Genomic DNA, 23152 nt, shown 5'->3' on the forward strand with positions numbered 1-23152 from the left:
ATATATAAATCATTTTTTATAGAAAATAAATGCGACAAAGAAAATAGAAATATTTATAAATAGAAATAATATATAAAACGACCTGTACCCTGGTTTGAGACCCCTGGAGCAGGATATTGCACAATTAAATATTGGTTATTTAGATCTCCCTCTGTTGGATGACGAACGATTCGACACTCGCGAATCGATTCAGCTTTACGGTTTTGTTCAAAAGAGTCGGATCAGTAAGAGTCGGATCATCTACTCGCGGTAGTAATGCCCGCTGCTGTCCATGTCTTTCCCACATCGCAGCTCGGGGCGTGAGGAGAGGATCTTCTCCGCTCTTCGGAACCTGGAATAAAGTGAAATATCTGCCTGGCGAAACCGATTGCATTTGTTTTTAGAGCGAATGGATTTCATGGGGTTTAGAAAAGTGCTTGATTAAGTGATCAGTGCCAGGTTTCTTTTCTTTTTTGGGCTCATTGGTGTGTTTTCTGCCTGCGCTCACTTTTTTTTTCTTTTATCCACTGATTTGCCCTCGCTGGGTATCCGGGCATGGGCATGCATGCAGGTGCAGGGACGGTGTTCTTGCTCTACCTTGTACTGAACCTATTCAGCAGTCATGCTTTTTCCAGGGAAAGCGCGAGCTTCTCCTGCAGGATCCCCCGCAGCTCGAGCCGGGGCGCGCGCAGAGAAGGGCGCAGCGAGTACCGCCTCCGGGTGGAAGGAGATCCCGAAACCTATCAGCCTGGAAGCACTTACCGAGGTGAGGGGAACAGATTGCATGCTGTAGATTCGCTCGTGGGTCGCGTGCATCACAGAAACCGAGTTTCGGAGTGTCTTAAATTATTATTTTTTCAAATCTCCTCCAGACTATTTATTTATTTGCAACATTTATTTACTATATGCATTGCTTTTTTTTATTGAAATATGCATCATTTGACTAAAAAAAATAAAATAAATCCATGCATGCATGTTTTTCTAATACAGACAAAAGTAGCATCAGATACATAGTGCATTATGAAGAATTGAGTGCATAAATAAATCCCCCCCCCAGTGAATCATGACAGCAATTAAAGGTAATGGTGGTGTAAATGGCCCATATTATGCACCAGATCCCTCACTGGAGGTTTTGTGTGAAGCGTGTCTGCACTTGCATTTGCCTTCAGATGATTCAGCTTCACACAAAAAAAGAAAAACAAAGAATAAAAAAACAGCATACAAAGATTTCTGTGGGACTTGAACTTGCACTGAATGCTCTGACAGTTTGCAACTTGCCCTGACACACACCTCAGAGATCTGACCTGCTGTTTGGTTAAATGCTGCTGTGTCTTGACCTATTTCTCCCTCTCTCTCTTTCTCTGTCTTTCTCTCTCTCTCTCTCTCTCTCTCTCTCTTTCTCTCTCTCTCTCTCTGCCTCTTCAGTGAGTTTACATGCCTCTAGTCCGTATTACTTCCGAGGTTTCACTTTGATTGCTCTGAAGGAAGGAAGAGAAGGAAGCAGCCTCGATGATTATGCCGGCAATTTCGAGGTGAGACGAGTATTCCCACGGCCTCTTTTCTTTTCTCTCAGCCCCCCCCCCCCTTTTTTTTTTTGTCCATCCCTGACCCTTGAAACCCAAGCATGGTGACAATTTTTCCATCATAGTCACTTTTTATTTTTTGCACTAGTGATGAAGTTGGTGCAGTTTTGTCCATAATTTCAAAAAAAGTTTAATGGAAAAGTTAAACAAACATTTCGAGTTAGCAGGAAGCCTGACGGATCTCGACACATGTTCACACCTGCAAGTTAAAAAAAAAAAGCAGGACAAATGGGCAGGCCAGGGCTAATTAAACGCAAATGAAGCAATTGGGAAGATCTGAAGGGAAGAAAAGGTCACACTGATGTGAAATGATCCGAAAACAATTAGAGCAGCAGGTTTGCTCGGTGCGCCTCGACAAACGAATGACTTTGATTGAAAGCGAAATATAAAAAAAAGCAGAGGAAGAAAGTGACTATAAAGGTGGTTTTCAGAACTCGTCTCGGTACGTAGATTCACAGATGCATATTTACGCGCGTGAAGGTCTGGGGCGGGTCCTGAATGCTAGAGTTTGAGAAAAAAGCGCTTGGAGAAGAATTTGTTCGAACAGGTTATAATGTAACATTCTGGAAAGGAAAAACCCTGAGCTTATGACTTCTGAATCTTTTCTAACTCTGGTATCTGACTTTCTCGAGATCCTCAAAAGATCCAACATCAGCAGCTCAGCCGGGTGATATTATTTTAATTGTCCTACTTTTCCTACATCTACAATTATATTTTTGGCATTTGGCAGTCACCCTCGTCCAGAACACCCTCGTCCAGAACTTCCTCATCCAGAACACCCTTGTCCAGAACACTTACACCTGAGCAGCTGAGGGTAAAAAAGCAGTAGCTTGGTGATGCTGGGATTTGAACTCATGACCTCCTGTTTCAACGTCCAAATTCCTTAACCACTTACTACCTCCCATCATTACAGTCATGACGTTATCTGATCAGCTGATCATGTGGCATCAGCACAAAGCATAAAACCATGCAAATGCAGGTCAGGAGCCTCAGTTGATGTTTACATCAAACAACAGAATGAAGAAAAAGTTTGTTCTTTGAGACATTCATGGTTGTGGGTGCCAGGTGGGCCTGTTTTATTAAAATAAAACTGCTGATCTACTTAAAGTTTTCACACACAACAGTCTCTAGAGCAGTGGTTCTCAAAGTTTTTTCTGCCATTCTCCACTTTAGAGGGGGGGGGGGGGGGGGGGTTAAGGCCCCAGCTGTACTCCATCACCCTCCAAATAAAAGTAATGAAATACTTAAAAAAAAAAAAAAAAAAAAAAAAAAAAAAAAGGTCAACATTTAAAAAAAAAAATGTCTATTGTATTGAAATATCAAGTTCTAAACGAATAATGTTAAACAGCACCAAGTTCAAAAATAGAGAAAATAAAAGTGTAGTTGTGTTTGGTATTGTTTGTTTGTGATTGCTTTGAGTATATGAACTTTATTGTGAATAGAGAAAATCATTAATAAGGATTAATGAAGAACACAAAAAAAACCCCGATATAAACTCTGACATTCATTGCGCCCCACCTGTCATATCTTTACTCCCCACTAGAGGGGCGCACCCCACACTTTCAGAACCACTGCTCTACACAGAATGGTACGCAAAACAAAAAAGCACCTGTGCTCAGAGGCTAAAACAAATTGCTTAAAGCTGACAGGAAGTCTATAGTAACACAAATGAGTGCTCTTTGTAATCATGGTGCACAGAAAACTATCTCAGAGTGCACAGAACATCCAACCAAGAGGTGGAAGAGCTACAAGAGAAGACGACCTATCAGATTTCATTCCTGTCAGCCTAAAACATGAATCTGATCATGTTATGGTCACAGAATCACCCAAATTAAACAAGGGAGATGGTGATTAGTGGTTAAGACATTGCAATTTGACCCCTAAGTTCTTGAGTTCAAATCTAAGCTACACCAAGCCACCACTTCTGGGCCCTTGAGCAAGGTCCTTAACCCCATACCTGCTCAGCTGTGCATATGAGATAAATGAAAGTCTGGATTAGGGCCATGGTGTAGGCACAGACTTCCTTTTCTTGGCTGATAGGAGTGTAACCAGACATGTTCTTCTGCTGTTATACCACATTTAATTCAAAGCTTGATATTTAGGGTAAGCTGAGATCCACGACTGTAGAGTGATTAAACTACCTGAGGTCCTGCTTCCTTCCTGGTAGATTGGACCAATCTGATCAACAAATGCTTTTTCACTCACTGCACCGTCGCTCCGTCAATGTTCTTGTGTTTTTGCACGTCGCCAATTTCTGAAATCTGCAAACCAACCCCACGCTACGATCCGTCACAGAAAGCACACTTTTTCTGATTCCGAGGTTGGATGCGAAAACGAATTGGAACTCTCGAAAGTATCTGCAATTTGTATTTTTTTTTTTTTTACACTGAGCTGCTGCAATGTGATTGGCCAATTTGATAACGCCATGAACAAGCTGTATTTGTGACTTAGAAAGACACCTTCTGAAAACAAAATGTGTTCACTTTGTAAAAGCAACGAACCCAGAAGTGTGTAGATGTGATCTGAGTAATTCATCTGAGGTTCTGAGAGACAGGGACGGAATAGGACAGAACGGTGCAGGACTCAATTGAACATACTGTAGAAGAAAACTTGGCTTGGATAGCATGATATTAATTTATGCACCAATACTGTATAATGATATGTGTCTAGCTTCCTTCCTGAGTTCACATTCTTCTCAGTCTCATCTCCCGGAATGTGTCTCATTCCCGACGTAAGCGAGCCTCTTGGATATAGCGTTTTAGTGCAAACAGTGCCTCGTCTTAGCAGATGGCTTTCTGAGGCAGCGCTTTACCACTTAAGAAGATGCAGATGTTGGATATTTACATGAGACGTGAGAAAGTGGGATGTTAGCAGCTTGTGACAGCTGATGTCTAGACTTTCTCTGAATGGGTTATTTTTTTGCAAATGAATATAGATAAATGTCAGTCATTTTTTGAGAAGTACTTTGAAACAAACAGCAGGAGTGTTTCTAGTGACACACATTCTGTTTTTTTGGTGTGATATCAGTATTTCATAAATTTTCTTATACAAATTTCACAGTATCTTTTATTGAACTTATATATTTTACCTCAGAAATAATTGCAATAATCAATATTATTTTAATAAGATCTTTAAATACCACTTATTGGGAGTGGTAGCTCAGTGGTTAAGGTGTTGGGTTAATGATTGGAAGGTTGGGTGGTTCAAGCGCCGGTATCGTCAAGCTGCCACTCTTGGGCCCTTGAGCAAGGCCCTTAACCCTCTGTGCTCCAGGGGTGCCGTATCATGGCTGACCCTGCGCTCTTACCCCAGCTTCTGAGCAAGCTGGGATATGCGAAGAATGAATTTCGCTGTAATGTATATGTGACAAATAAAGACTATTCATCTTCATATATTGATAATACTGTTTATCAGTATAATAATGGAAGTAAAATCTTTTAAAGAGCAATGAACTTTTACTTTGAATGAAGTAAAACATAAAAACATGAAAAGAAAAAGGCAACAACAACAAAAAAGAATAAAATGGATTCTCGGGTCAAGAATTGCACTGAATTCAAAAATCTGCCACAGGAATATTCTTTCTAGGTATTTCTATTTGTGTAATTTTTTTCTTTAGGACTGAGCTTGTCTAATGTGTGGAAGCGTGTATGGCTTTTGAAACACGTGTATGTTCCCAAATTAGATAAAAGGGCAAGAATTGAAAAGTGAATAACAAAAAAAAATCAGATAGAAAGAAGAGTCTAAATTGGACATTTTTGAACTCCAACAGCAGAACTGATGTAAGACAGAGAACAGTAGAGAAGATGTTAGCAGACTCCCTCACCCGCACAGTCAAAGCTTAATGGTTTGGGGTTGTTTTGGAGCAGGGAAGGTCCTTATTCCAGGTCAAAGGAATCCTGAACCAACATGGCTGCCATTCCATACTTTCAACACAATGTAGTTCTGTCTGAACTGCAGCTCATTGGATCCGACTTTACATATGACAAGACAATGACCAGAAACATATGTCCAAGCTCTGTAAGTGTTATTTAGAGGGCAAACAGTCGACTGGAGTGTTATCTATCATGGAATGGCCTGCCCAGTCACTGCACCTAAATCCAATCAAGTGATTGATTGATTGACTGCCCCTCTCCTCTCCTTGGATCTGCCCACTCTGTTCCAACCTGCCTTTGGATGGTGTTCTCTTCGATTGGAGGCCACTCTGTGCAGCTGGGGATGGTTTCGCCTCAACGGGCTGTGGATCCATGATTACGGAGTAGCACAGGAGCTTTGAGGATGGATTTGGACTTGATGCCAACAGTCTGCTACACTGACTCAGGACTACAGTTTGCATCTGATCACCATCACTGCACACCTCAACATTGTTCAGCTGTAATAAATGGACATTCGTTGCCACCCAGATGAGGATGTGGTTCCCCCTTTTGAGTCTGGTTCCTCTCAAGTTTTCTTCCTTATGCCACCTCAGGGAGTTTTTCCTTCCCACAGTCGCCTCCTGCTCACTCATTAGGGACAACTTTAGACTTATAAAGAACAATCTCATTCATTCATAATTACCGCATTATATTATTTCAAAGCCACTTTATGACAATGTAAATTGTTAAAAGCGCAATACAATCTAATTTAAATACTTTCTTTGAATTTTCTTTGGGATGAATTGTATGACAAAAAAAGAAATCTCCAAGAAGTGAAGAACATCTTTGGCCAGTTTTACAAGAGGCATAACAAAGGATTTTAACTGATTGTTTGGAGAAACCAACGTGTTATTCGTGCTAAGGGAGGATTTTTCAATGCAAAAAAGTGAAACGTGTACATTTGTATATTTGGTAAATATTCATATCGTTAAATGACCTAGTTTGCTGCAAAGAAACAGAAGGTGTTTTCACACATTTCACAGGTTCTCTGTGTCTTTAATTTACCGTATATATATTCGCTATACTATAAGCCCCTACTTTTTTCCCACGTTTTGAACCCCACGGCTTAAACAACGAAGCGGCTTGTTTATGAATTTTTCCTGGGTTTTTCCCGGTTTCACAAACTTCTAACCAAAAAACTGAACCCCATAACATTAAACCAATGAAATTTCCAAACGGAAAAGAAAAAACACACCTTACCTGAGAAAAAAGCAAAAGAAAAACTCCCGAGAGAAATAGTTGTGAAAGGAAGGACGAAGACAGAGAACAATGACTTTCTTGGTAGGCTACTGTTTAGATACAAGCCGTTGTAGCGCGTTGAGTCTGGGTGAAGGGAGAGCTCGCTAACTCCAGTTACAACAGAAATCATATAAGCACAGACAGGTTTCCAAAACTCGTGCTTTTTTATTTTTCTTAGCAACAGTGTTACGGGTTAGTCAAAGAAACTTAGAAATGAGCATCAGAAAATAATTAGGACATATTCCTCTGTCTTGCACACATGCAGTAAAACCGTAAAAATACGGCGGCAGGCTATTCCCAAAATGCCGCTCTGCTCTTAAAGGAGCCACAACATATTTCACCCGTGTAACAGACACTGTCGTTAAAGTGTGTAAAGCCTGTGTAAAGTTAATCAGTTTCAATGTAGACAGGCTTATAGACAGGTGCGGCTTATTTATGTTTAAAATAAAAATCTTTGTCAAATTCAGTGAGTGCAGCTTATATATGGGTGCGCTTAATAGTCCGGAAATTACGGTAATTGGTTTAGGTGCTTGCTATGCACTTTTTTTGTCTGAATTTAAATGAATATTTGAATTATTTGACAGCTCTAAAGCACATAAGTGGACGAAAGCAATGAGAAGGGCTAATATGTTGCTCACATTCATAGTCATTCTCTTATGAACAATATAAACACAACAGGGAACATTGAGGTCAGGAAAAAGTCCGTGTATCATGTCTGTATATCGAAAACCTCATAATGCAAAACCCTGAGTGTTTCTGCTTTGATCCAAATAAATTCTCTTCCTTAAAAGTGCAATGTTGTTGCTTCATATGTGCTTTATTGTTGATTTAGGCTTTAAACTGCTTCTTGTTAGACAGTAAACTATCTGCTAACACACAACTGTGAACTGTGAAATGCTGACATGCAGGAGGATAAAGTGGCTCCTCACACATGAATGGCTGGTCTATGCTATTGAAGTGTTTTTCTGTGCATTAAAGATTCCCAACAGAGCAGTTAGGTAGTCTCTGAAAGCCTCGGAGTGCAGGAAATGGGGTGGTTGGACGTATCTTTATAGCAAGATCGAGATGACACGGCAACGCAGCAATCCGGCTTGTCTTTTTAATCTGATTTGCCGGTGCCGTGGCCTGGTTATTCTTCACAAAATGTCAGATGAGCTGCTTGAATATTCAGGGGACCAGGCAATCAGCTGAGTGCACACTTATGTTGTTCACTTGCTCATGGTGATTGGATCTCTCTTAGCCTTTTAGGTTGTTTTCAGACTTGTTAAACATTTTCTTTTGGATTCCCGCTGCTGCATTTTGTCCCTTATTTTGTCTTGCTGGATTATTATTATTCACAAACCGACTTCCTCCTTTTATACGATGCCTGGGTCTTGGCTTGCTAACTTGAAGACACGTGAAGCCAGGCAACCAGCCAAAAACTGCCTCTTCTCGAACCTCTGCCCTTGCTTCACCACAGGGCTGTGTAACACACACAGGATAAAATAGTCGCTACCCTCTTCTTCATGCATGAACTCACAGATGCCCAAGTTTCGCTAGTTTTGCTGTGATTGACATGGGAGACAGAATATGTCTCTTCCATCAAATGAGCACAGCCAATACTTCCTCTGTTTGTCTCCTGGTCACTCATGGATATGGCATTTCAGGATTTGTACTTGATTTACCCTGAGGGTCTGGTACATTGAGTGGTAAATGATGGCTCAGTTTTGCATCGTGACACACCTCTAGCCCCATACACAGACATAATGTTGACGGGTTGTCATCCACGTTTGTCTTTAAGAACATCACCTCTTGAGAGGTTTAGGTGGGAGAGACAAAGTTTGTTTCCTGTGAAATGAAAGTAATCCTGTGAGACATCAGACAAATTGGTGGTTCGATTTCAGTATTGTATTATCACGTAAAAAAAACAAGGTTAATCTTCTTTTTGTTATTGAGTATTTTCATATACTTGCCATCTTTGAGTTGCGTATATAATGGCATTCATTGTGTATTCTAACAGTTGTATAATAACTTTCTTTCGGCTTCTCCCGTTAGGGGTCGCCACAGCGGATCCTCCGCACGTTTGATTTGGCACATGTTTTTACGCTGGATGCCCTTCCTAACGCAACCCTCCCCAATTTATCCGGGCTTGGGACCGGCACTAAGAGTGGCTGGGGATGGTTCCCTGACTGGGGATCGAACCCGGGTCGCAGCGGTGAGAGCGCTGCATCTTAACCACTAGACCACCAGGGGACCTTAACAGTTGTATAATAAAGGATTTAAAAAATCTAGGCTACATCATATCCAGCCTTGTTAGCAGTAATGATCTCCAACTCTGAGGAACTCCCCCCAGAGGAGTTCCTGAATGAGATCCTAAATACCTGTTGCAAACAAAACCCTTATCAAGAACGTGTTTACTGGGATAATATTTTAGAGTGTATCTCTACTTTAACTCAACTACATTATTTGTGTTATTCGTCGACCACTGACGCAAACCTGCAGAGCCCCAGTTGTTGTGTGCAAGCTAATCCTGAACTTTGGAATCTTTTTCTATGAAAAAAAAATACCCTCTTATCAGCTCGAAAACGCGCCGTCTGTGTTTAATTACGCTTAAATAAATCGCCTGCTTCTTTTGAGCGAGACCGCGAAGGCCGAGGCACAAAAAACGAAACATCTTGCCATTAATTTATTCCATTCTGTAAGAACTCAGTGGCTTTTTTTTTTTCTTTTCCGTTCCGAAAGCCGAAGCTTCTGCCAGTCCCTGTTGGAGACATGTGTGTTTACTTTGGTCACTGCATCTCCGCGAGTGTTTGCGTGCATGCTGGGAGAGGAGCAAGAGCCAAGCGTGGTCACATGGCCATGCCAAGAGCCACAATTAAAAAACACACTTCCCTTCTCCTGTTCCCCCGGCGAGCACCGTTATGACAGCTACTTAGAGTCCTGCTTTTTTTTCTGGGTTTTTTGTCGCTTTTTTTTCCCTCCAAGGAACCGGATTGCTGCGTTGCCACTCCATGATGCGAGGTTGCAAAATCCTGAAGCAGGATCAAAAACAAACGAAGCGAGATTATTTTACCGATGCTTCAGACACATTGTGAGAGGAGAGAGTAGGGTAGCAGATAAGTTCAGAAACTCAGGGAGTATAAATAAATATACAAAAAATATCCACCTTTTCTACGAAATGACATTCTTCTAAAGCCGGATCATCGCTTTTATTGGATTCGCTTGTAAAATTTTCTTGTGAAATGCATCTGCCAAGACAGGATACTCCACAAACGTTGTTGAGCCGAGACACTTCTTCAGGATTTAAGTATCGGAACATGGATCGTCGCATTTATTGCATTCGCACGAAACAGTCACTTGTAAAAGTTTCCATTAAATGTTTTAGGAGGCCAAGGACTTTTTCAAGGAACCTAGAAACTTTATTTTTCAGGAATACAAGTCACAGCTGAATATTGACCCATACCTGATTCAGATCTGAGCAAATAAACCGAATGTTTGCATTCAGTTCTTTTTTAATTAACGTGCGGATAGAAAGTATATAAAAAAAAAGAAATGCCCTTCAAGACAAGTAAAAGTAATCCTTTTTCTCCACAGGAGCCTATAAACTATTAGAATCTTATTTAGGCTGAAAATAAGTAAAAAAAAAAAAAGAGTAATAAGTAAAAAAAATGTCAAAGGTCTCAAAAATGTCAAATGAATCTGCAGTACTTTTCCAATGTACACAGTTTTGACGTTAAGCATATGAAAGTAAATAAAATAAAAAAATTAAGGGTTAAAAAAGGTTACGTAAAAAAGAGGTTATGCTCTGGGAACGCGGCTGCGTTGTCCATGCTCTGAATAATGTGTGAACCGTAATTTCCGGACTATTAAACGCACCCAAATATAAGCCCCACCCACTGAATTTGACAAAGATTTTTATTTTGAACATAAATAAGCCGCACCTGTCTATAAGCCGCGGGTTCCTACACTGAAACTAATGAACTTTACACAGGCTTTAATGAAAGACAGTGTCTGTTACACGGCTTGTATCTAAACAGTAGCCTACCAAGAAAGTCATTGTTCACCGTCTTCCTCCTTCCTTTCACAACTATTTCTCTCGAGAGTTTATCTTTTGGCATCGTTGTGCGTTTAAAAATCACCATCGGTGAAGCTTTTCTCCCGATGCCATGCAGCTCAGAACACAGGTGAAGTGTGTTTTCATGCCCGGTTGTTTTCAGCGTGACGAAATGATTCGCATTTCCTGTAGACAGTCCGAGTGAGCGGCAGGTCAAACGTCAGAGGAACATCATCCATATTTATGATGTGGTGCGGCCCGATTCAGTGGGAGCGCATCTGATTTAATATAAAGAGTTTCATTGGTTCACTTGGACCCACAATTTTATTGGTCTAATGTTATGGGGTTCAGTTTTTTGGCTTGAAGTTTGTGAAACCGGGAAAAACCCAGGAAAAATCCATATATTAGCTGCTTCATTGTTTAAGCCGCGGGGTTCAAAGCCTGGCTTATAGTCCAGAAAATACGGTAATCAGTCAAAATTGAGGCAGGCTGTCACCGACGGGGTGACGTCACGACCAGGAAGTATAAAACGCACATGGAGTGAAGCCGGCGTCAGCTTCTGTTTGTTCACAAAGCGCTGTGTGTTAAATTTGATGTTGTTTGTCTGTCTGTCAAAAAAATTAAGGCATCGAAGAAAACCAAGCACTCTCTCGGGCCGTGTGTTTCTCCCTGTTTCTGAGGTATTTCAGTAATAGTTGCTGATTTGATAAAAAAGTTTCCCTGAAAGGTTCATCAAAATGGTTTTGTTTCAAGAACCAGACAAATGTTTCTGAAGTCCAGATACGCTTCTTTAGTTTCTGGAAAAGGTTTAATCTCAAATGAACATGTTCCTGGAAAGTACAGATAAGAAAGCTCCTGAAAGAAAGGTTTTAAAAAGGTTCATGAAAAGGTTCTTGCAGCAATATGCACCTTTTGTTAATGTTAAAGTGGCGCATGGTTGTGCTTAATGGACCCAATTCTGTCACTGTGTTACAATAGCAAATCAGGAGCTAATTCAGGAACTGTGAGGCTCTCGTTTAGAAGTCAAAAGTCTCCACATACTCAGCGTACAACATACCGATTATTGCTGTTGCCAGGGTTCTAAATTCACTGCACTTTAAATATGTGTTTTGTAGGCAAATGGTCCTGTCAGCTTTGTAAGCTTGAGCACATAAAGCTTGACGTTCTTGGCTTGTCTCGTTCCTCAGCCTAAGGGAAGCAGGGAGGTTATTGCAAGGTCAGAGCATATGGTGGGTATTGAGAGGGCATAGAGGTCAACAGCTGCTTTCTGCTGCTCATGTCTGGAGTGTGCAGAGGAATTAGCCATGACGGATGACTGAGGCTCTTGGGAAAACTAAACATGGCTGCACTTCCTCTCTCAGGGCAGCTCAGATAGTCCAAGGCTTTTTTGTCTGTGTGTGAGACATAAATTAGGTGATACAGTAGAGCACACAAGCTTAGCAAGTAGCCATATAGTACGTTCTTATTAGCAGCGATAACACTTGTTGTCACTTACTGGGCGTTGTAGCTTGTCACCTGCGATAAGAAACAGTCATGGCCAGAATCTAGCCTACTGCACACAATTTACTACAGTATACTATAACTGTGCTAGCTACAAACACACCATTAATCGTTGCCAGTTTCTGTTAAGGCTTTAATGTCTTTAATGTTTTAAAGCTATTTAATGCCTCTGTACACATTTCATGCAAGCTTTTATTTGACATGGTAAAATAAAAAAAATAAATAATAAAAAAAAAAAAAGCAGTACATAGAAACCTACTGTTACCCGACACTGACACTGGAGACTCCTTACAGAATGATCATTTTTTGAGAACATCATGTCTGTGTTTCTTGGTTTTATTGTTGGGCTTTTTTTGGACTTTTTAATAAATTTTATACCATAGAGCAGTGGTCCACAACCCCTGGGTCAATTGGTACCGCACAGAAAGAATACATAACTTACATTATTTCCGTTTTATTTATTATCTGATTTAGAACAATGTTTTATTTTGGAAAATGACCGTATTCTCTCCGCCACATCTGTCTATGACTCACTCTTGATGCATGTCATGATGCCTCGGTCACATGTCTTATCTCCATCCGCTACCTTCTTAAAGGAGCTGCTCAGGCCGCTAACACATAATACATTACCGCTAAATCCAAATCCCCAAGCGAGCAAAGTGAACAAAAAACCCCACAGTGGATTCACGTTTATTATTATATTTAGAAAATACCAGTTTTTATGGTCGTATCATTTTAATTTGTTGTATTTATCCACCACACCTTAAAGGCCGGTTCGTGAAAATATTGTCTGAACATTAAACCGGTCCGTGGTGCAAAAAAAGGTTGGGGACCGTTGCCATAGAGGACCTTGTCTTTGAGCTGTTTCGATATAATACCAGTGTTGGACCATAAGGGCCTAGCAAAGCCTTCTCTGCTAACCTACAATGTGCCAGAATCACTTTTAATCATTTTTTATATATATTTGCCTATGAATATATATTACATTTTCTCAAATATAGTCCATTCTTTTGAATTTATAGTGTTCTCTCTTTTGACTGGATGGTCAGAAAGTACACTAGCTGTTAATAGCAATTTTTATTTTTCATTCCACAATGACTGACAGAGGAGAAGAAATTGATTTGAGTGCACAGGGACATTTACCAGATAGACTTTTTAAGAAAAGCTGGACATTGTGAGGAATGCCTGTTAACATTTTTCATGAGCCATTTATACTTTTGCAATTTCTTTTCCATAGAATTTGCACAAAAACCCACAATTTGGCTTCTTTTCAAATCTCCGTAAACATTGTAATGTAGGTGGGCGGTGCAGCTGTGGCTGCAGTGAAAGGAGACTTGTTGAATTGTGTTCATTGGGTTTCTTGCTGCAGTAATGACATTCATTCTCAGGTCAGCTTTCATTTGTTTTACTCGATGGAATTCCGAGCTTCAGGCGTGCTCACAGCTACGTGATAATGTGCCGAATGTATCGCTCATTATTGTGGTGCAAATCAGAGCGGAAGTTGCATATAATGGGCAGGTAGACGGATGAACAAAGCGCCTGCATGTGTAAATGCAGGGTTCGGAGCCTGAAATCATGCAAAATTATTCCTAACAATTTTCATATTATTATTTTTATATTATTATCATATATATATATTACAAGTGCTTAAGAAGTAAACTAACGAAGTCATGGTGGCACAATTGCTTTTAAATAAAAAAAATTGTAAGAGTGATTTTTATTTATTTTGGGCGCCAATGCTTTTGCACATCGAGAGTTTGTAAACAGCATGCATCTGGCTTTATTTAATGTTTAAAAGTAAATTTGAGAGTGTGAATGTGAAATTGGAGTATTATCTCTGATTACAATTGGCATTCAGAGAGCATGTAGTAGAAATGTGCAATATGAGTGCAATCGATAATCAATATCATAATCAATACACTTTTCTGAGATACCACAGTGTCATGTGATATTATGTTACGTAACAATTATATTGAAAGCCTCTGATATCTGGTTCAAAACAGAGTTTATTATGGTGCTTTCTGTGTCTTGTAGCCTAATACAGTGTTCTGTTGAAGGAGACTCCGATCAAATCACCGGCTTCAAGGTTTTTAGGACTTTACAGGCCTGCCATTGAGCGCACTGATTAGTTTGCCGTCACCATGAATGATTTCTGTCTTATTCATCTTACAAATACTATCCGGACAAAAGTTTGTGGACACCTGACCTTGTGCTTTTTAAACTTCCCATTCCAGATGTAGTCCCCGTTTGCTTTTATATTGACCTCCACTCTTCTAGGAAAATGTTCCACTAGATTTTATAGAGATTTGTGATCATTTAACCACAAGGGTGTTAGTAAAGTCAGGTAGTGATGTAGGTGATGTGAGGAGGCCTTCCACAGTTCCAGCGTTCCATTTTTAGGAGATCTTTCTCTCCAAAGTATATGGAGCTGGCTTTGTGCAAATGCTGTAACAGGTTTGGGTCTCCTAGTTCAAGTGACGGGAAAGTGTAATACTACCACATCTAAAAACGTCCTGTACAAGTGTGTTCCTCCAAGTTTATGGCAAAAGTTTGGAGAAGAACCACACATGGCTGGAAAAGTAAGGTGTCCCATTTCTTGTCCCTATAGTGTATGTTGATGTGCCTCGTGTTACTGTTGAAGATTTTAACATTTCTGGCGTAATTGTAACCCAGAAGTACATCTTGTGTGTTTTTGTATTTAATGTTACTATTTTAAACTAGGAAGATGAAATTTGTCATGCCACAGTTTGCCGGTCTGAACGTTTGAAACTGCTTCACAAGCTTCAGGGAAAAAAAGAATGGGTGAGAAACAGATGAAGAGACAGATGGTCAAAAAAGACAGTTGATAAAGAAATGATTCAGGACTTAAAGCTGTATGTTTCAGTGGGAATAATAATATAATAATAATAAGTATTTCTTTGTCACACATGTACATTACCATACAATAAAATAGTTTTTTTTCTTCGTAAATTCTAGCTTGTTAAATTAGTCAGATTGTGGGATCTTATGCAGAAGCCGAGCTTCAATGGAGTTTTATGGATTTTGTTTTGGAAAAGTTCCAACATCTGTGCCGTCCCGAAACCTCTTGCAGTTCGTGCTGTTCATCCAAAGCAGCTTGCATCTATTGAAGAGAAATCTGCGATATTTCACCAGGAATAAGTATACCAAACAATTTCATAGGATAACATTTAATTGCAGTGGCCCCTTTTCTTTATTCTTTTTTTTATTGCATGGCTAATCTGATTACAGTTTGAGAGCAATCAAGGACATCCACCAAGGAGGACTAGAAAAGGGCAGATGAGAAAGATGTTGTTAGTGAGAGTTACTGTAAGAGAAATTGATATAATTCAACAAAAGCCTTTTTCCTCACCATAGTGAATAATAAGCGATCAGTCGCATTTTGTATCAGATTAAATCAAATAAAAAAAAAACATTTACATACACATTCATACAAAGTATAACGTAGTAAAATGCTTTTTATGTCAAACATGTAAATAGAAATAGAATATATATATATATATATATATATATATATATATATATTAGTTTTATGCCGGATGACAAGAACCTATTTTTGTTTTTGTATGTCTCTGTTCCACAGATCATAGATAAAGAAGATTCTCAGTTCATGACCAATTGCCCACCAGCCGTCACAGAGAGCATTCCCCGGAGACGCACACGGATCCAGGCCTTCTGGACCGCCCCCCCTTTAGGAAACGGCTGTGTGGTACTCAAGTAAGTCAGTCAGTTCCTTATAATTCGCCACTTTTTATCTGCCATTGATAGACTCAAACCCTGCCCAGGCTTCTGAGCTGATGCCTCTGATTATATTGCATGGTATGTGTAAAGTCGATGCATAAGCCTTTCTGGCAGAAAATGGAAAGCGGAAAGTGCATTTGATTACATCTTTTGATAAATATATATATATATATATATATATATAATATATACTACAAACACTTATTTCATCTTATTTTGGCATTTCAGGCATTTCAGGCATTTCATTTTGTTCACAGATTCAGATAAGCACTGTGTGTGTGTGTGTGTGTGTGTGTGTGTGTGTGTGTGTGTGTGTGTGTGTGTGTGTGTGTGTGTGTGTGTGTGTGTGTGCTGTAAAAGTAATGTACTGTTGAGCAGGTTTTCCACAGAAAATGTATAAAAAATCAATTTCATATTGCTTTGATATAGAATTTAAGTTTGGAAAGATTTAGCTTTTACAGATTTTGACGAATTTGAAGATTTTATAGATGCGCATAATTCAAAGATTTCATAGGTTTTATGAACTTTAAATAGATTTCATAGATTTTATATTTATATATATATATATATATATATATATATATATATATATATATATATATATATATATATATATATTTATATATATATATATATATATATATTTATATATATATATATATATATATATATATATATATATATATATATATATATTATAGATTTCTTAGACTTTGCCTTTGATTAATTTCATATAGATTTCATAGATTTTTTTTTTTTTACTTTGATATATTTTACAATTTGGATAGATTTGGTAGATTTTAAAAATATTATAGATTCTGATAAATTTATAGATTTCAGAGGTTTTATCTGTTAAATATATTTTAGATTTCATAGATTTTATGGATTAAAATTTTTTTTTTTATTTTATAGATTTAATAGATTTTTAATTCTGGTCAAATGTGCAATAGTGCAAGGATTTTGTTTGCCAAAATCAGATCGCTTCTGGTTTGTCTGTTGGGCTGATTATTGTTTTTATCAACACAGATCTTGGATCATAAGTTAAGGAAGATACAAGGCGAAACTAACAAAGAAAGGATATTAAACTGGGCTGAATATAACCAACAACCCCAATGACTGGGTTTATTTATATTTAATTGTACTGTAGTGATATTGCCAATTTAAGTTTTTATTACTTTTTACTTCATGTATTTATTAAAAAGAACAATTAATCAGTACCAAGATCGGTTATCTAAATATGTTTACAGATTTAAATCAATTAAATAAATAACTATGTGCTGGCAACCGAATTCAACAAGTCCAACATATTTACAGTAGTGTACTGTAATATCCTTAATATTATAGTATAGTGTAAATAAAATTAATTTTTTGTTTTTGACATTGGAATAGTTGTAGTTTAGTAATATAGTTTATAAAATTTTACTGGATGATGGTCAGGATTAAGATGAACGGGCTCATCAGGGCAATGTTCGACTTGTGTTCAAAATATTGCGTTGCTTGTTTCTTTTTACATATCATCTTTTATAGCTTATATATTATTATTATTATTATTGTTTTATGATGATTATAGCTTTTAAGTCTATAGTACCCGAGTTGGTTTTGATGCCGTCTCAGTGTGGAAGGTCTTATTACTGAGAGAACCTTAAGCCTATTGTTTTCTTTTTTTTCTGGGAAACACTTTCAACATCATTTTCAACACACAATTTTTTCCCTGCTGGATTTCCTTTTCCTAATTTCCACTTTAGTCCCGAGCTTTTCACAGCTCGGTGGTCGACCCATTTACGCCCGTTTCTGAGCGCCGTTTATACTGCAATTTGTGTTTCCCGCAGAGCGCGTTTAATGAAATGAACATTAATTTCATGTGCACCGCGAGTGCTTTCCGTGCTCTACCGACGCTCTCCTGATATGTTGCCCTCGCTATGGGCTGATGAATGACTGAAAGGAGGTACAGTAGTGTTAGATTAGGACATTGTATGCCAAAGTGAGTAATAAAACAAAAGAAAAACCACCTCGGAACGAACCTAATGTGCAGAATTGATGAAAGCAAGACGCACAATTACGTGCTCGTTTCGGGAAAAAAAATCACAATCAAGAGCGAATAAAAGCAATCCAGTAAACACTGATTAGTCTGTTTTATTGCGTGATTAGAGATGCAGGTTTTTCGATGTGCAAAAATTTGCCAGGAACAAACAGCGTCCCGAGGTTCCAGGATTGACAGGACTTCAGACTTGCTTTCAGCTGCTTTTGGACACTAGATTTTCGGATATCCATATCACATTGCTTGAAGTCTTGGTAATAATTGAGACGTTAACACTTTTTTGTTACAAGCTATTTTACTATGACTTTTAGACGATTTATTTGTTTGGTGTTCTCATAAACACTGTGTGATTTTAATTGGATTGGATTGAATTCCAACGTTATCACCCTGGAGTTCATTCTTTTCTGATTCCAGCATGTCCTGAAGTGTTTTCAGTTCATCTGCATTTCTAAGCTTAAGACTGATTGAGCATGGGTGCGAGTGATCACCCATGCTGATCAGACCCTGAACAAATCACATGCTATTTGGAATGTGGTGGTGAGGTGGCAAATAGGAAACGTAGTTCAGGGTCTTAGTCTGTACAGAGCTCTGGCTAGCCAGGGCCTCTAATTAGAGGGAGGGATCAGTCAGGATTATGGCCCTGAACTATAATTCCCATCTACCCTTGTACCTGTACATTCAAAATGACATGATACACTGATCATTCAGACTTATACTATATTATATGGTTGGTGGCAGCCATATTTGAAGGCCAAATTGGTTATTGGGATTTAGTCTGATTTATGAAGTAGGGAAATTGTGATTTGGGAAACCCTTACATGTGTTTGTTTTACTTGAGAGGCCGATGATGGGTGCCGTCCCAGAGCATGAAGTCCTCTGTGTAAAAACAGTTTTTCAGCTTTGATGTTTTGGCTTTAACCCTCATGTATCGTCTGCCTGATGAAATAAACAGCGTTATGTTATAAATGTCTAGATTTCACTTCAGTGTCATCATTTGCTGCAATTTCGCTCGTATACACAAACACACACACACACACACACACACACACACACACACATCTTCTCTAATAAAGTACTTTTTTAAGTAGGTGTAGTTCGACTCGCAGAACACCGCGTTCCAGACGTCTGTTTTTCTTTTCTGAGGCCTCCTTCTGTACAATCCCTTCACACTTTTCATGCTCGCATTCGTTCATATAGCTGTCACACGGCGAGCTGTCGGATTAAACCTGAAAAGAGGCATCTCTGCCAGCGGAATTCTGGGCGCCCGGATAACAAGGAATTTTCAACTCGTTGTGTATGCATGTGTACGTTTACACACCGAGGATCAGTTTATGACGTGCACTCGCTCTGTGTGCGTGTGTGCGTGTGTGCGTGTGTGCGTGTGTGCGCGTGTGTGCGTGTGTGTGTGTGTGTGTGCATGTATTGGGATAAATGCTTCTCTCTTCCCTCTCATTTCTCTTTGCCTCACACTTTTGACCGATTAAAAAATAAGCCAGGTAAGTCTAGTGTTAATGAGATATCGCGCACACACACACACACACACACACACACACACACACATGCCGAAATAGGAAGCTAAAGAGTGTCGTGGATCCTGATTACAGCTTAGCACCTAGTAGGAGTGTGTGTGAGCGCACACTGAGGCTCAGACAATTCAAAACCTCTATCGTGGACATTTACATTATAAGAGCCTAGTCCTCGTTTCCTCCCCACTTTCCTCACTCCCACCACCTCCATGCAGCCCACACACCTTTCTAATCTGTTTTTTTCTCTCCTTTCCGCTGTCCTGAATATAATAAGCAGCCTTATCCCTGCTCCACCTCAGCCAGGCTGCTGTCACATTTCTCTCTGAGTCTGAAGAGGAAATATTTCCCGCCTCGATATCTCTCGCGTTTCTGTCCCGGCCCCCTTGCTCCGCACACCATTATTCCGGATCCATCCGAAACATCTGTTGCGGCACTTAAAACATCTGCCGCGCTAAGACTTTCGTCAAACGGGTTTCGGCACTGTTCCGGGCGCCAGGCCAGCCGAAAGGCTATGAAACGTGCCTGGCAGTGTCACACAGCCATTACATATAAAGTCCAATTACATTTGGGAGACGGCCAAGACTTCTCCAGAGTCAGCTGACAGCTGTCAGTAACGGATGCATTATACAGTACTGCACAGAAACGCGTCCCGGGAGGTTTTTTTTAGGTTTGGACAAAGTAATCAATTTGACATCTAATGTTTTCATTCTTCTTCGTGATGCGTTTGTGGAATCGTTTGGGGATAATTCATGCACCGAAATACCCCCCTGAGTGAAATCCATCACTCATACTCATACATATTCAGTATCTCACAAAAGTAAGTACACCTCTCACAGTTCAGCAACCAACTTTCCAGTGTTCTGTATTGTTGAAAGATTTATGATCACACACTTGATGTCACCCAAATGAGGATTGGTTCCCTTTTGAGTCTGGTTCCTCTCAAGGTTTCTTCCTCATAACATCTAAGGAAGTTTTTCCTTGCCACAGTCACCATGGCTGCTCATCAGGGATAAATACACACCATTCACCTTAACTCTTAAAGTTCTGTAAAGCTGCTTTGAGACAATGTCTGTTGTGAAAAACGCTATAGAAATAAACTTGACCAATTTACTATATGTTTGAAAGGGACAAAACAATAGAAATGAAACTTGGGTATATTTTACAGTAGTCTATGTGCAGCAGTACAGATTTACTGTCCTCTATAAATAACTCAACATACAGCTATTATTGTCTAAATAACTGGCAACAAAAGTAAGTACACCCTCAGTGAACATGTCAAAAGTGTCAATATTTTGTCTGAGTGTCTAACCAGCACTGCCTTAATCCTCCTGGGTATGGAATTCACCAGAGCTGCACAGGTTGTTCCTGGGATCCTCTTCCACTCCTCCATAATGACATCACTGAGCTGCTGTATGTTGGACACATGGCGCTTCTCCACCTTTCCCTTGAGGATGCCCCACAGGTGCTCAATAGGGTTCAGGTCTGGAGACATACTTGGAATCCCCAACAGCTTACTTAGCAAGGCAGTTGTCATCTTGGCGGTGTGTTTGGGGTCGTTATGATGTTGGAAAAGTGTCGTTTGTCCCAGTTTCTGAAGGGAGGGCATCATGCTCTGCTTCAGAATGTCACAGTACATTTTAGAATCCATGTTTTCCTCAATGAATCGCAGCTCCCCAGTACCAGCAGCACTCATGCAGCCCCAGACCATGATGCTGCCACCACCATGCTTGACTGTAGGCAAGACAACATTTTCTTGTTACTCCTCACTTGGGTGTCACCACTCATGCTGCACACCATCTGAGCCAAACAAGTTTTTCTTCAGACCACAAGACATGGTTCCAGTAATTCATGCTCTTGGACAGGTCGTCTTCAGCAAGCTGTTTGCAGACTTTCTTGTGAGCCAGCTTTAGAAGAGGCTTCCTTCTGGGACGACAGCCACGCAAACAGACTTGTTGAGATATACAGCGTACGGTCTGAGCACTGACAAGAAGACCTTTCACTTCTGCAACCTCTAAAGCAATGCTGCAGCACTCATGCGTCTGTTTTTTGAAGCAGCTTCTGCACCTGACACACAGCACGAGGACTCAACTTCCTCAATCGAGTGGAACCCGTTTTGGAAAACCTCTGTATGACCCTGACTACTGTACTGTAACTCATTTTCAGGGTGTTACCAATTTTCTTATAGCCTCAGCATTTTTGTGGAGAGCAACACTTCTAATTCTCAGAGTCTTTACCATGAGGTGCCATGTTGAACATCCATTGGTCAGTATGAGAGAATGTGTGTATATGTGTATATATAATATATATATATATATAGTACAGACCAAAAGTTTGGACACACCTTCTCGTTCAAAGAGTTTTCTTTATTTTCATGACTATGAAAATTGTAGAGTCACACTGAAGGCATCAAGGGCTATTTGACCAAGAAGGAGAGTGATGGGGTGCTGCGCCAGATGACCTGGCCTCCACAGTCACCGGACCTGAACCCAATTGAGATGGTTTAGGGGTGAGCTGGACCGCAGAGTGAAGGCAAAAGGGCCAACAAGTGCCAAGCATCTCTCGGGGAACTCCTTCAAGACTGTTGGAAGACCATTTCAGGTGACTACCTCTTGAAGCTCATCAAGAGAATGCCAAGAGTGTGCAAAGCAGTAATCAAAGCAAAAGGTGGCTACTTTGAAGAACCTACAATATGAAATTTTTCAGTTGTTTCACACTTTTTTATGTATATAATTCCATATATATAATTCCACATGTGTTAATTCATAGTTTTGATGCCTTCAGTGTGAATCTACAATTTTCATAGTCATGAAAATAAAGAAAACTCTTTGAATGAGAAGGTGTGTCCAAACTTTTGGTCTGTACTGTATATGTATGTGTATATATATATATATATATATATATATATATATATATATGAATTAGATATATTCTCTTTATATATATATATATATATATATATATATATATATATATATATATATATATATATATATATATAAAGAGAATACATACTGAGTTCATACATGAACTCATACATACTATGAGTTCATACATTAATTTGTTGCAATTACATGGAAATGATCTACAGCTACAGCTGGTTATATTTTCCATTTATAATCACTTTTTCAACGAATACAAATAGTAAATTTTTTGATAACGTTCCGGCTACAAGATACAATGCTTTTAACTGCAAAGTAACACCGGATATAATGATATTTTATTTGTTTAATAAGTGCAGATACGAGGTAATGGGTCTGGCTCAGGGGCATTCTGCAGGGAAAAGAGGTAAAAAAAAAAATACAGTGACCATCAGGTGACTATATAGAGATCACAAAGTATTTCTACAGTAATGTGCAAAAAGGCAATGAGGACAATGATTCATAAAACAAGTAACATGGTAGTGAAAATGAGACGAGACCAACAGAGTGCAAACAGCATTACATTATTAATGTACAGTACAGGTTTTTTTTTTTTCAGAGATTCAGATGGGGTCATTATGCTCATGTACACTTTAGCATCTAAGTTCAGAGTTCAGTAGGCTGACAGCTGATAGGACCATCTGCACACTTGTACAGATGTCTACA

General features: G+C 39.3%; 1 protein-coding gene across 4 annotated transcripts in view; it reads left to right on the forward strand.

Moving 5' to 3' along the window:
* The first annotated feature begins 205 nt into the window (after positions 1-205).
* spon1b (spondin 1b) overlaps positions 206-23152 on the forward strand; it is a 133112-nt gene continuing 110165 nt past the window's right edge. For 2 of the 4 annotated variants that reach the window (XM_083561020.1, XM_083561021.1), the window contains exons 1-3: positions 268-745; positions 1405-1511; positions 15847-15980. In XM_083561020.1, coding sequence (XP_083417146.1) covers positions 535-745; positions 1405-1511; positions 15847-15980 — 452 coding nt within the window. In that variant the 5' untranslated portion in view covers positions 268-534. Of the gene's footprint in view, positions 746-1404; positions 1512-15846; positions 15981-23152 lie in introns of all 4 variants that reach the window. The other 2 variants (XM_083561022.1, XM_083561023.1) reach the window with 2 other exon arrangements.

The sequence above is a fragment of the Silurus aristotelis genome, assembly GCF_946808225.1.
Source record: "Silurus aristotelis genome assembly, chromosome: 14".
Taxonomy (NCBI): Eukaryota; Metazoa; Chordata; class Actinopteri; order Siluriformes; family Siluridae; genus Silurus; species Silurus aristotelis.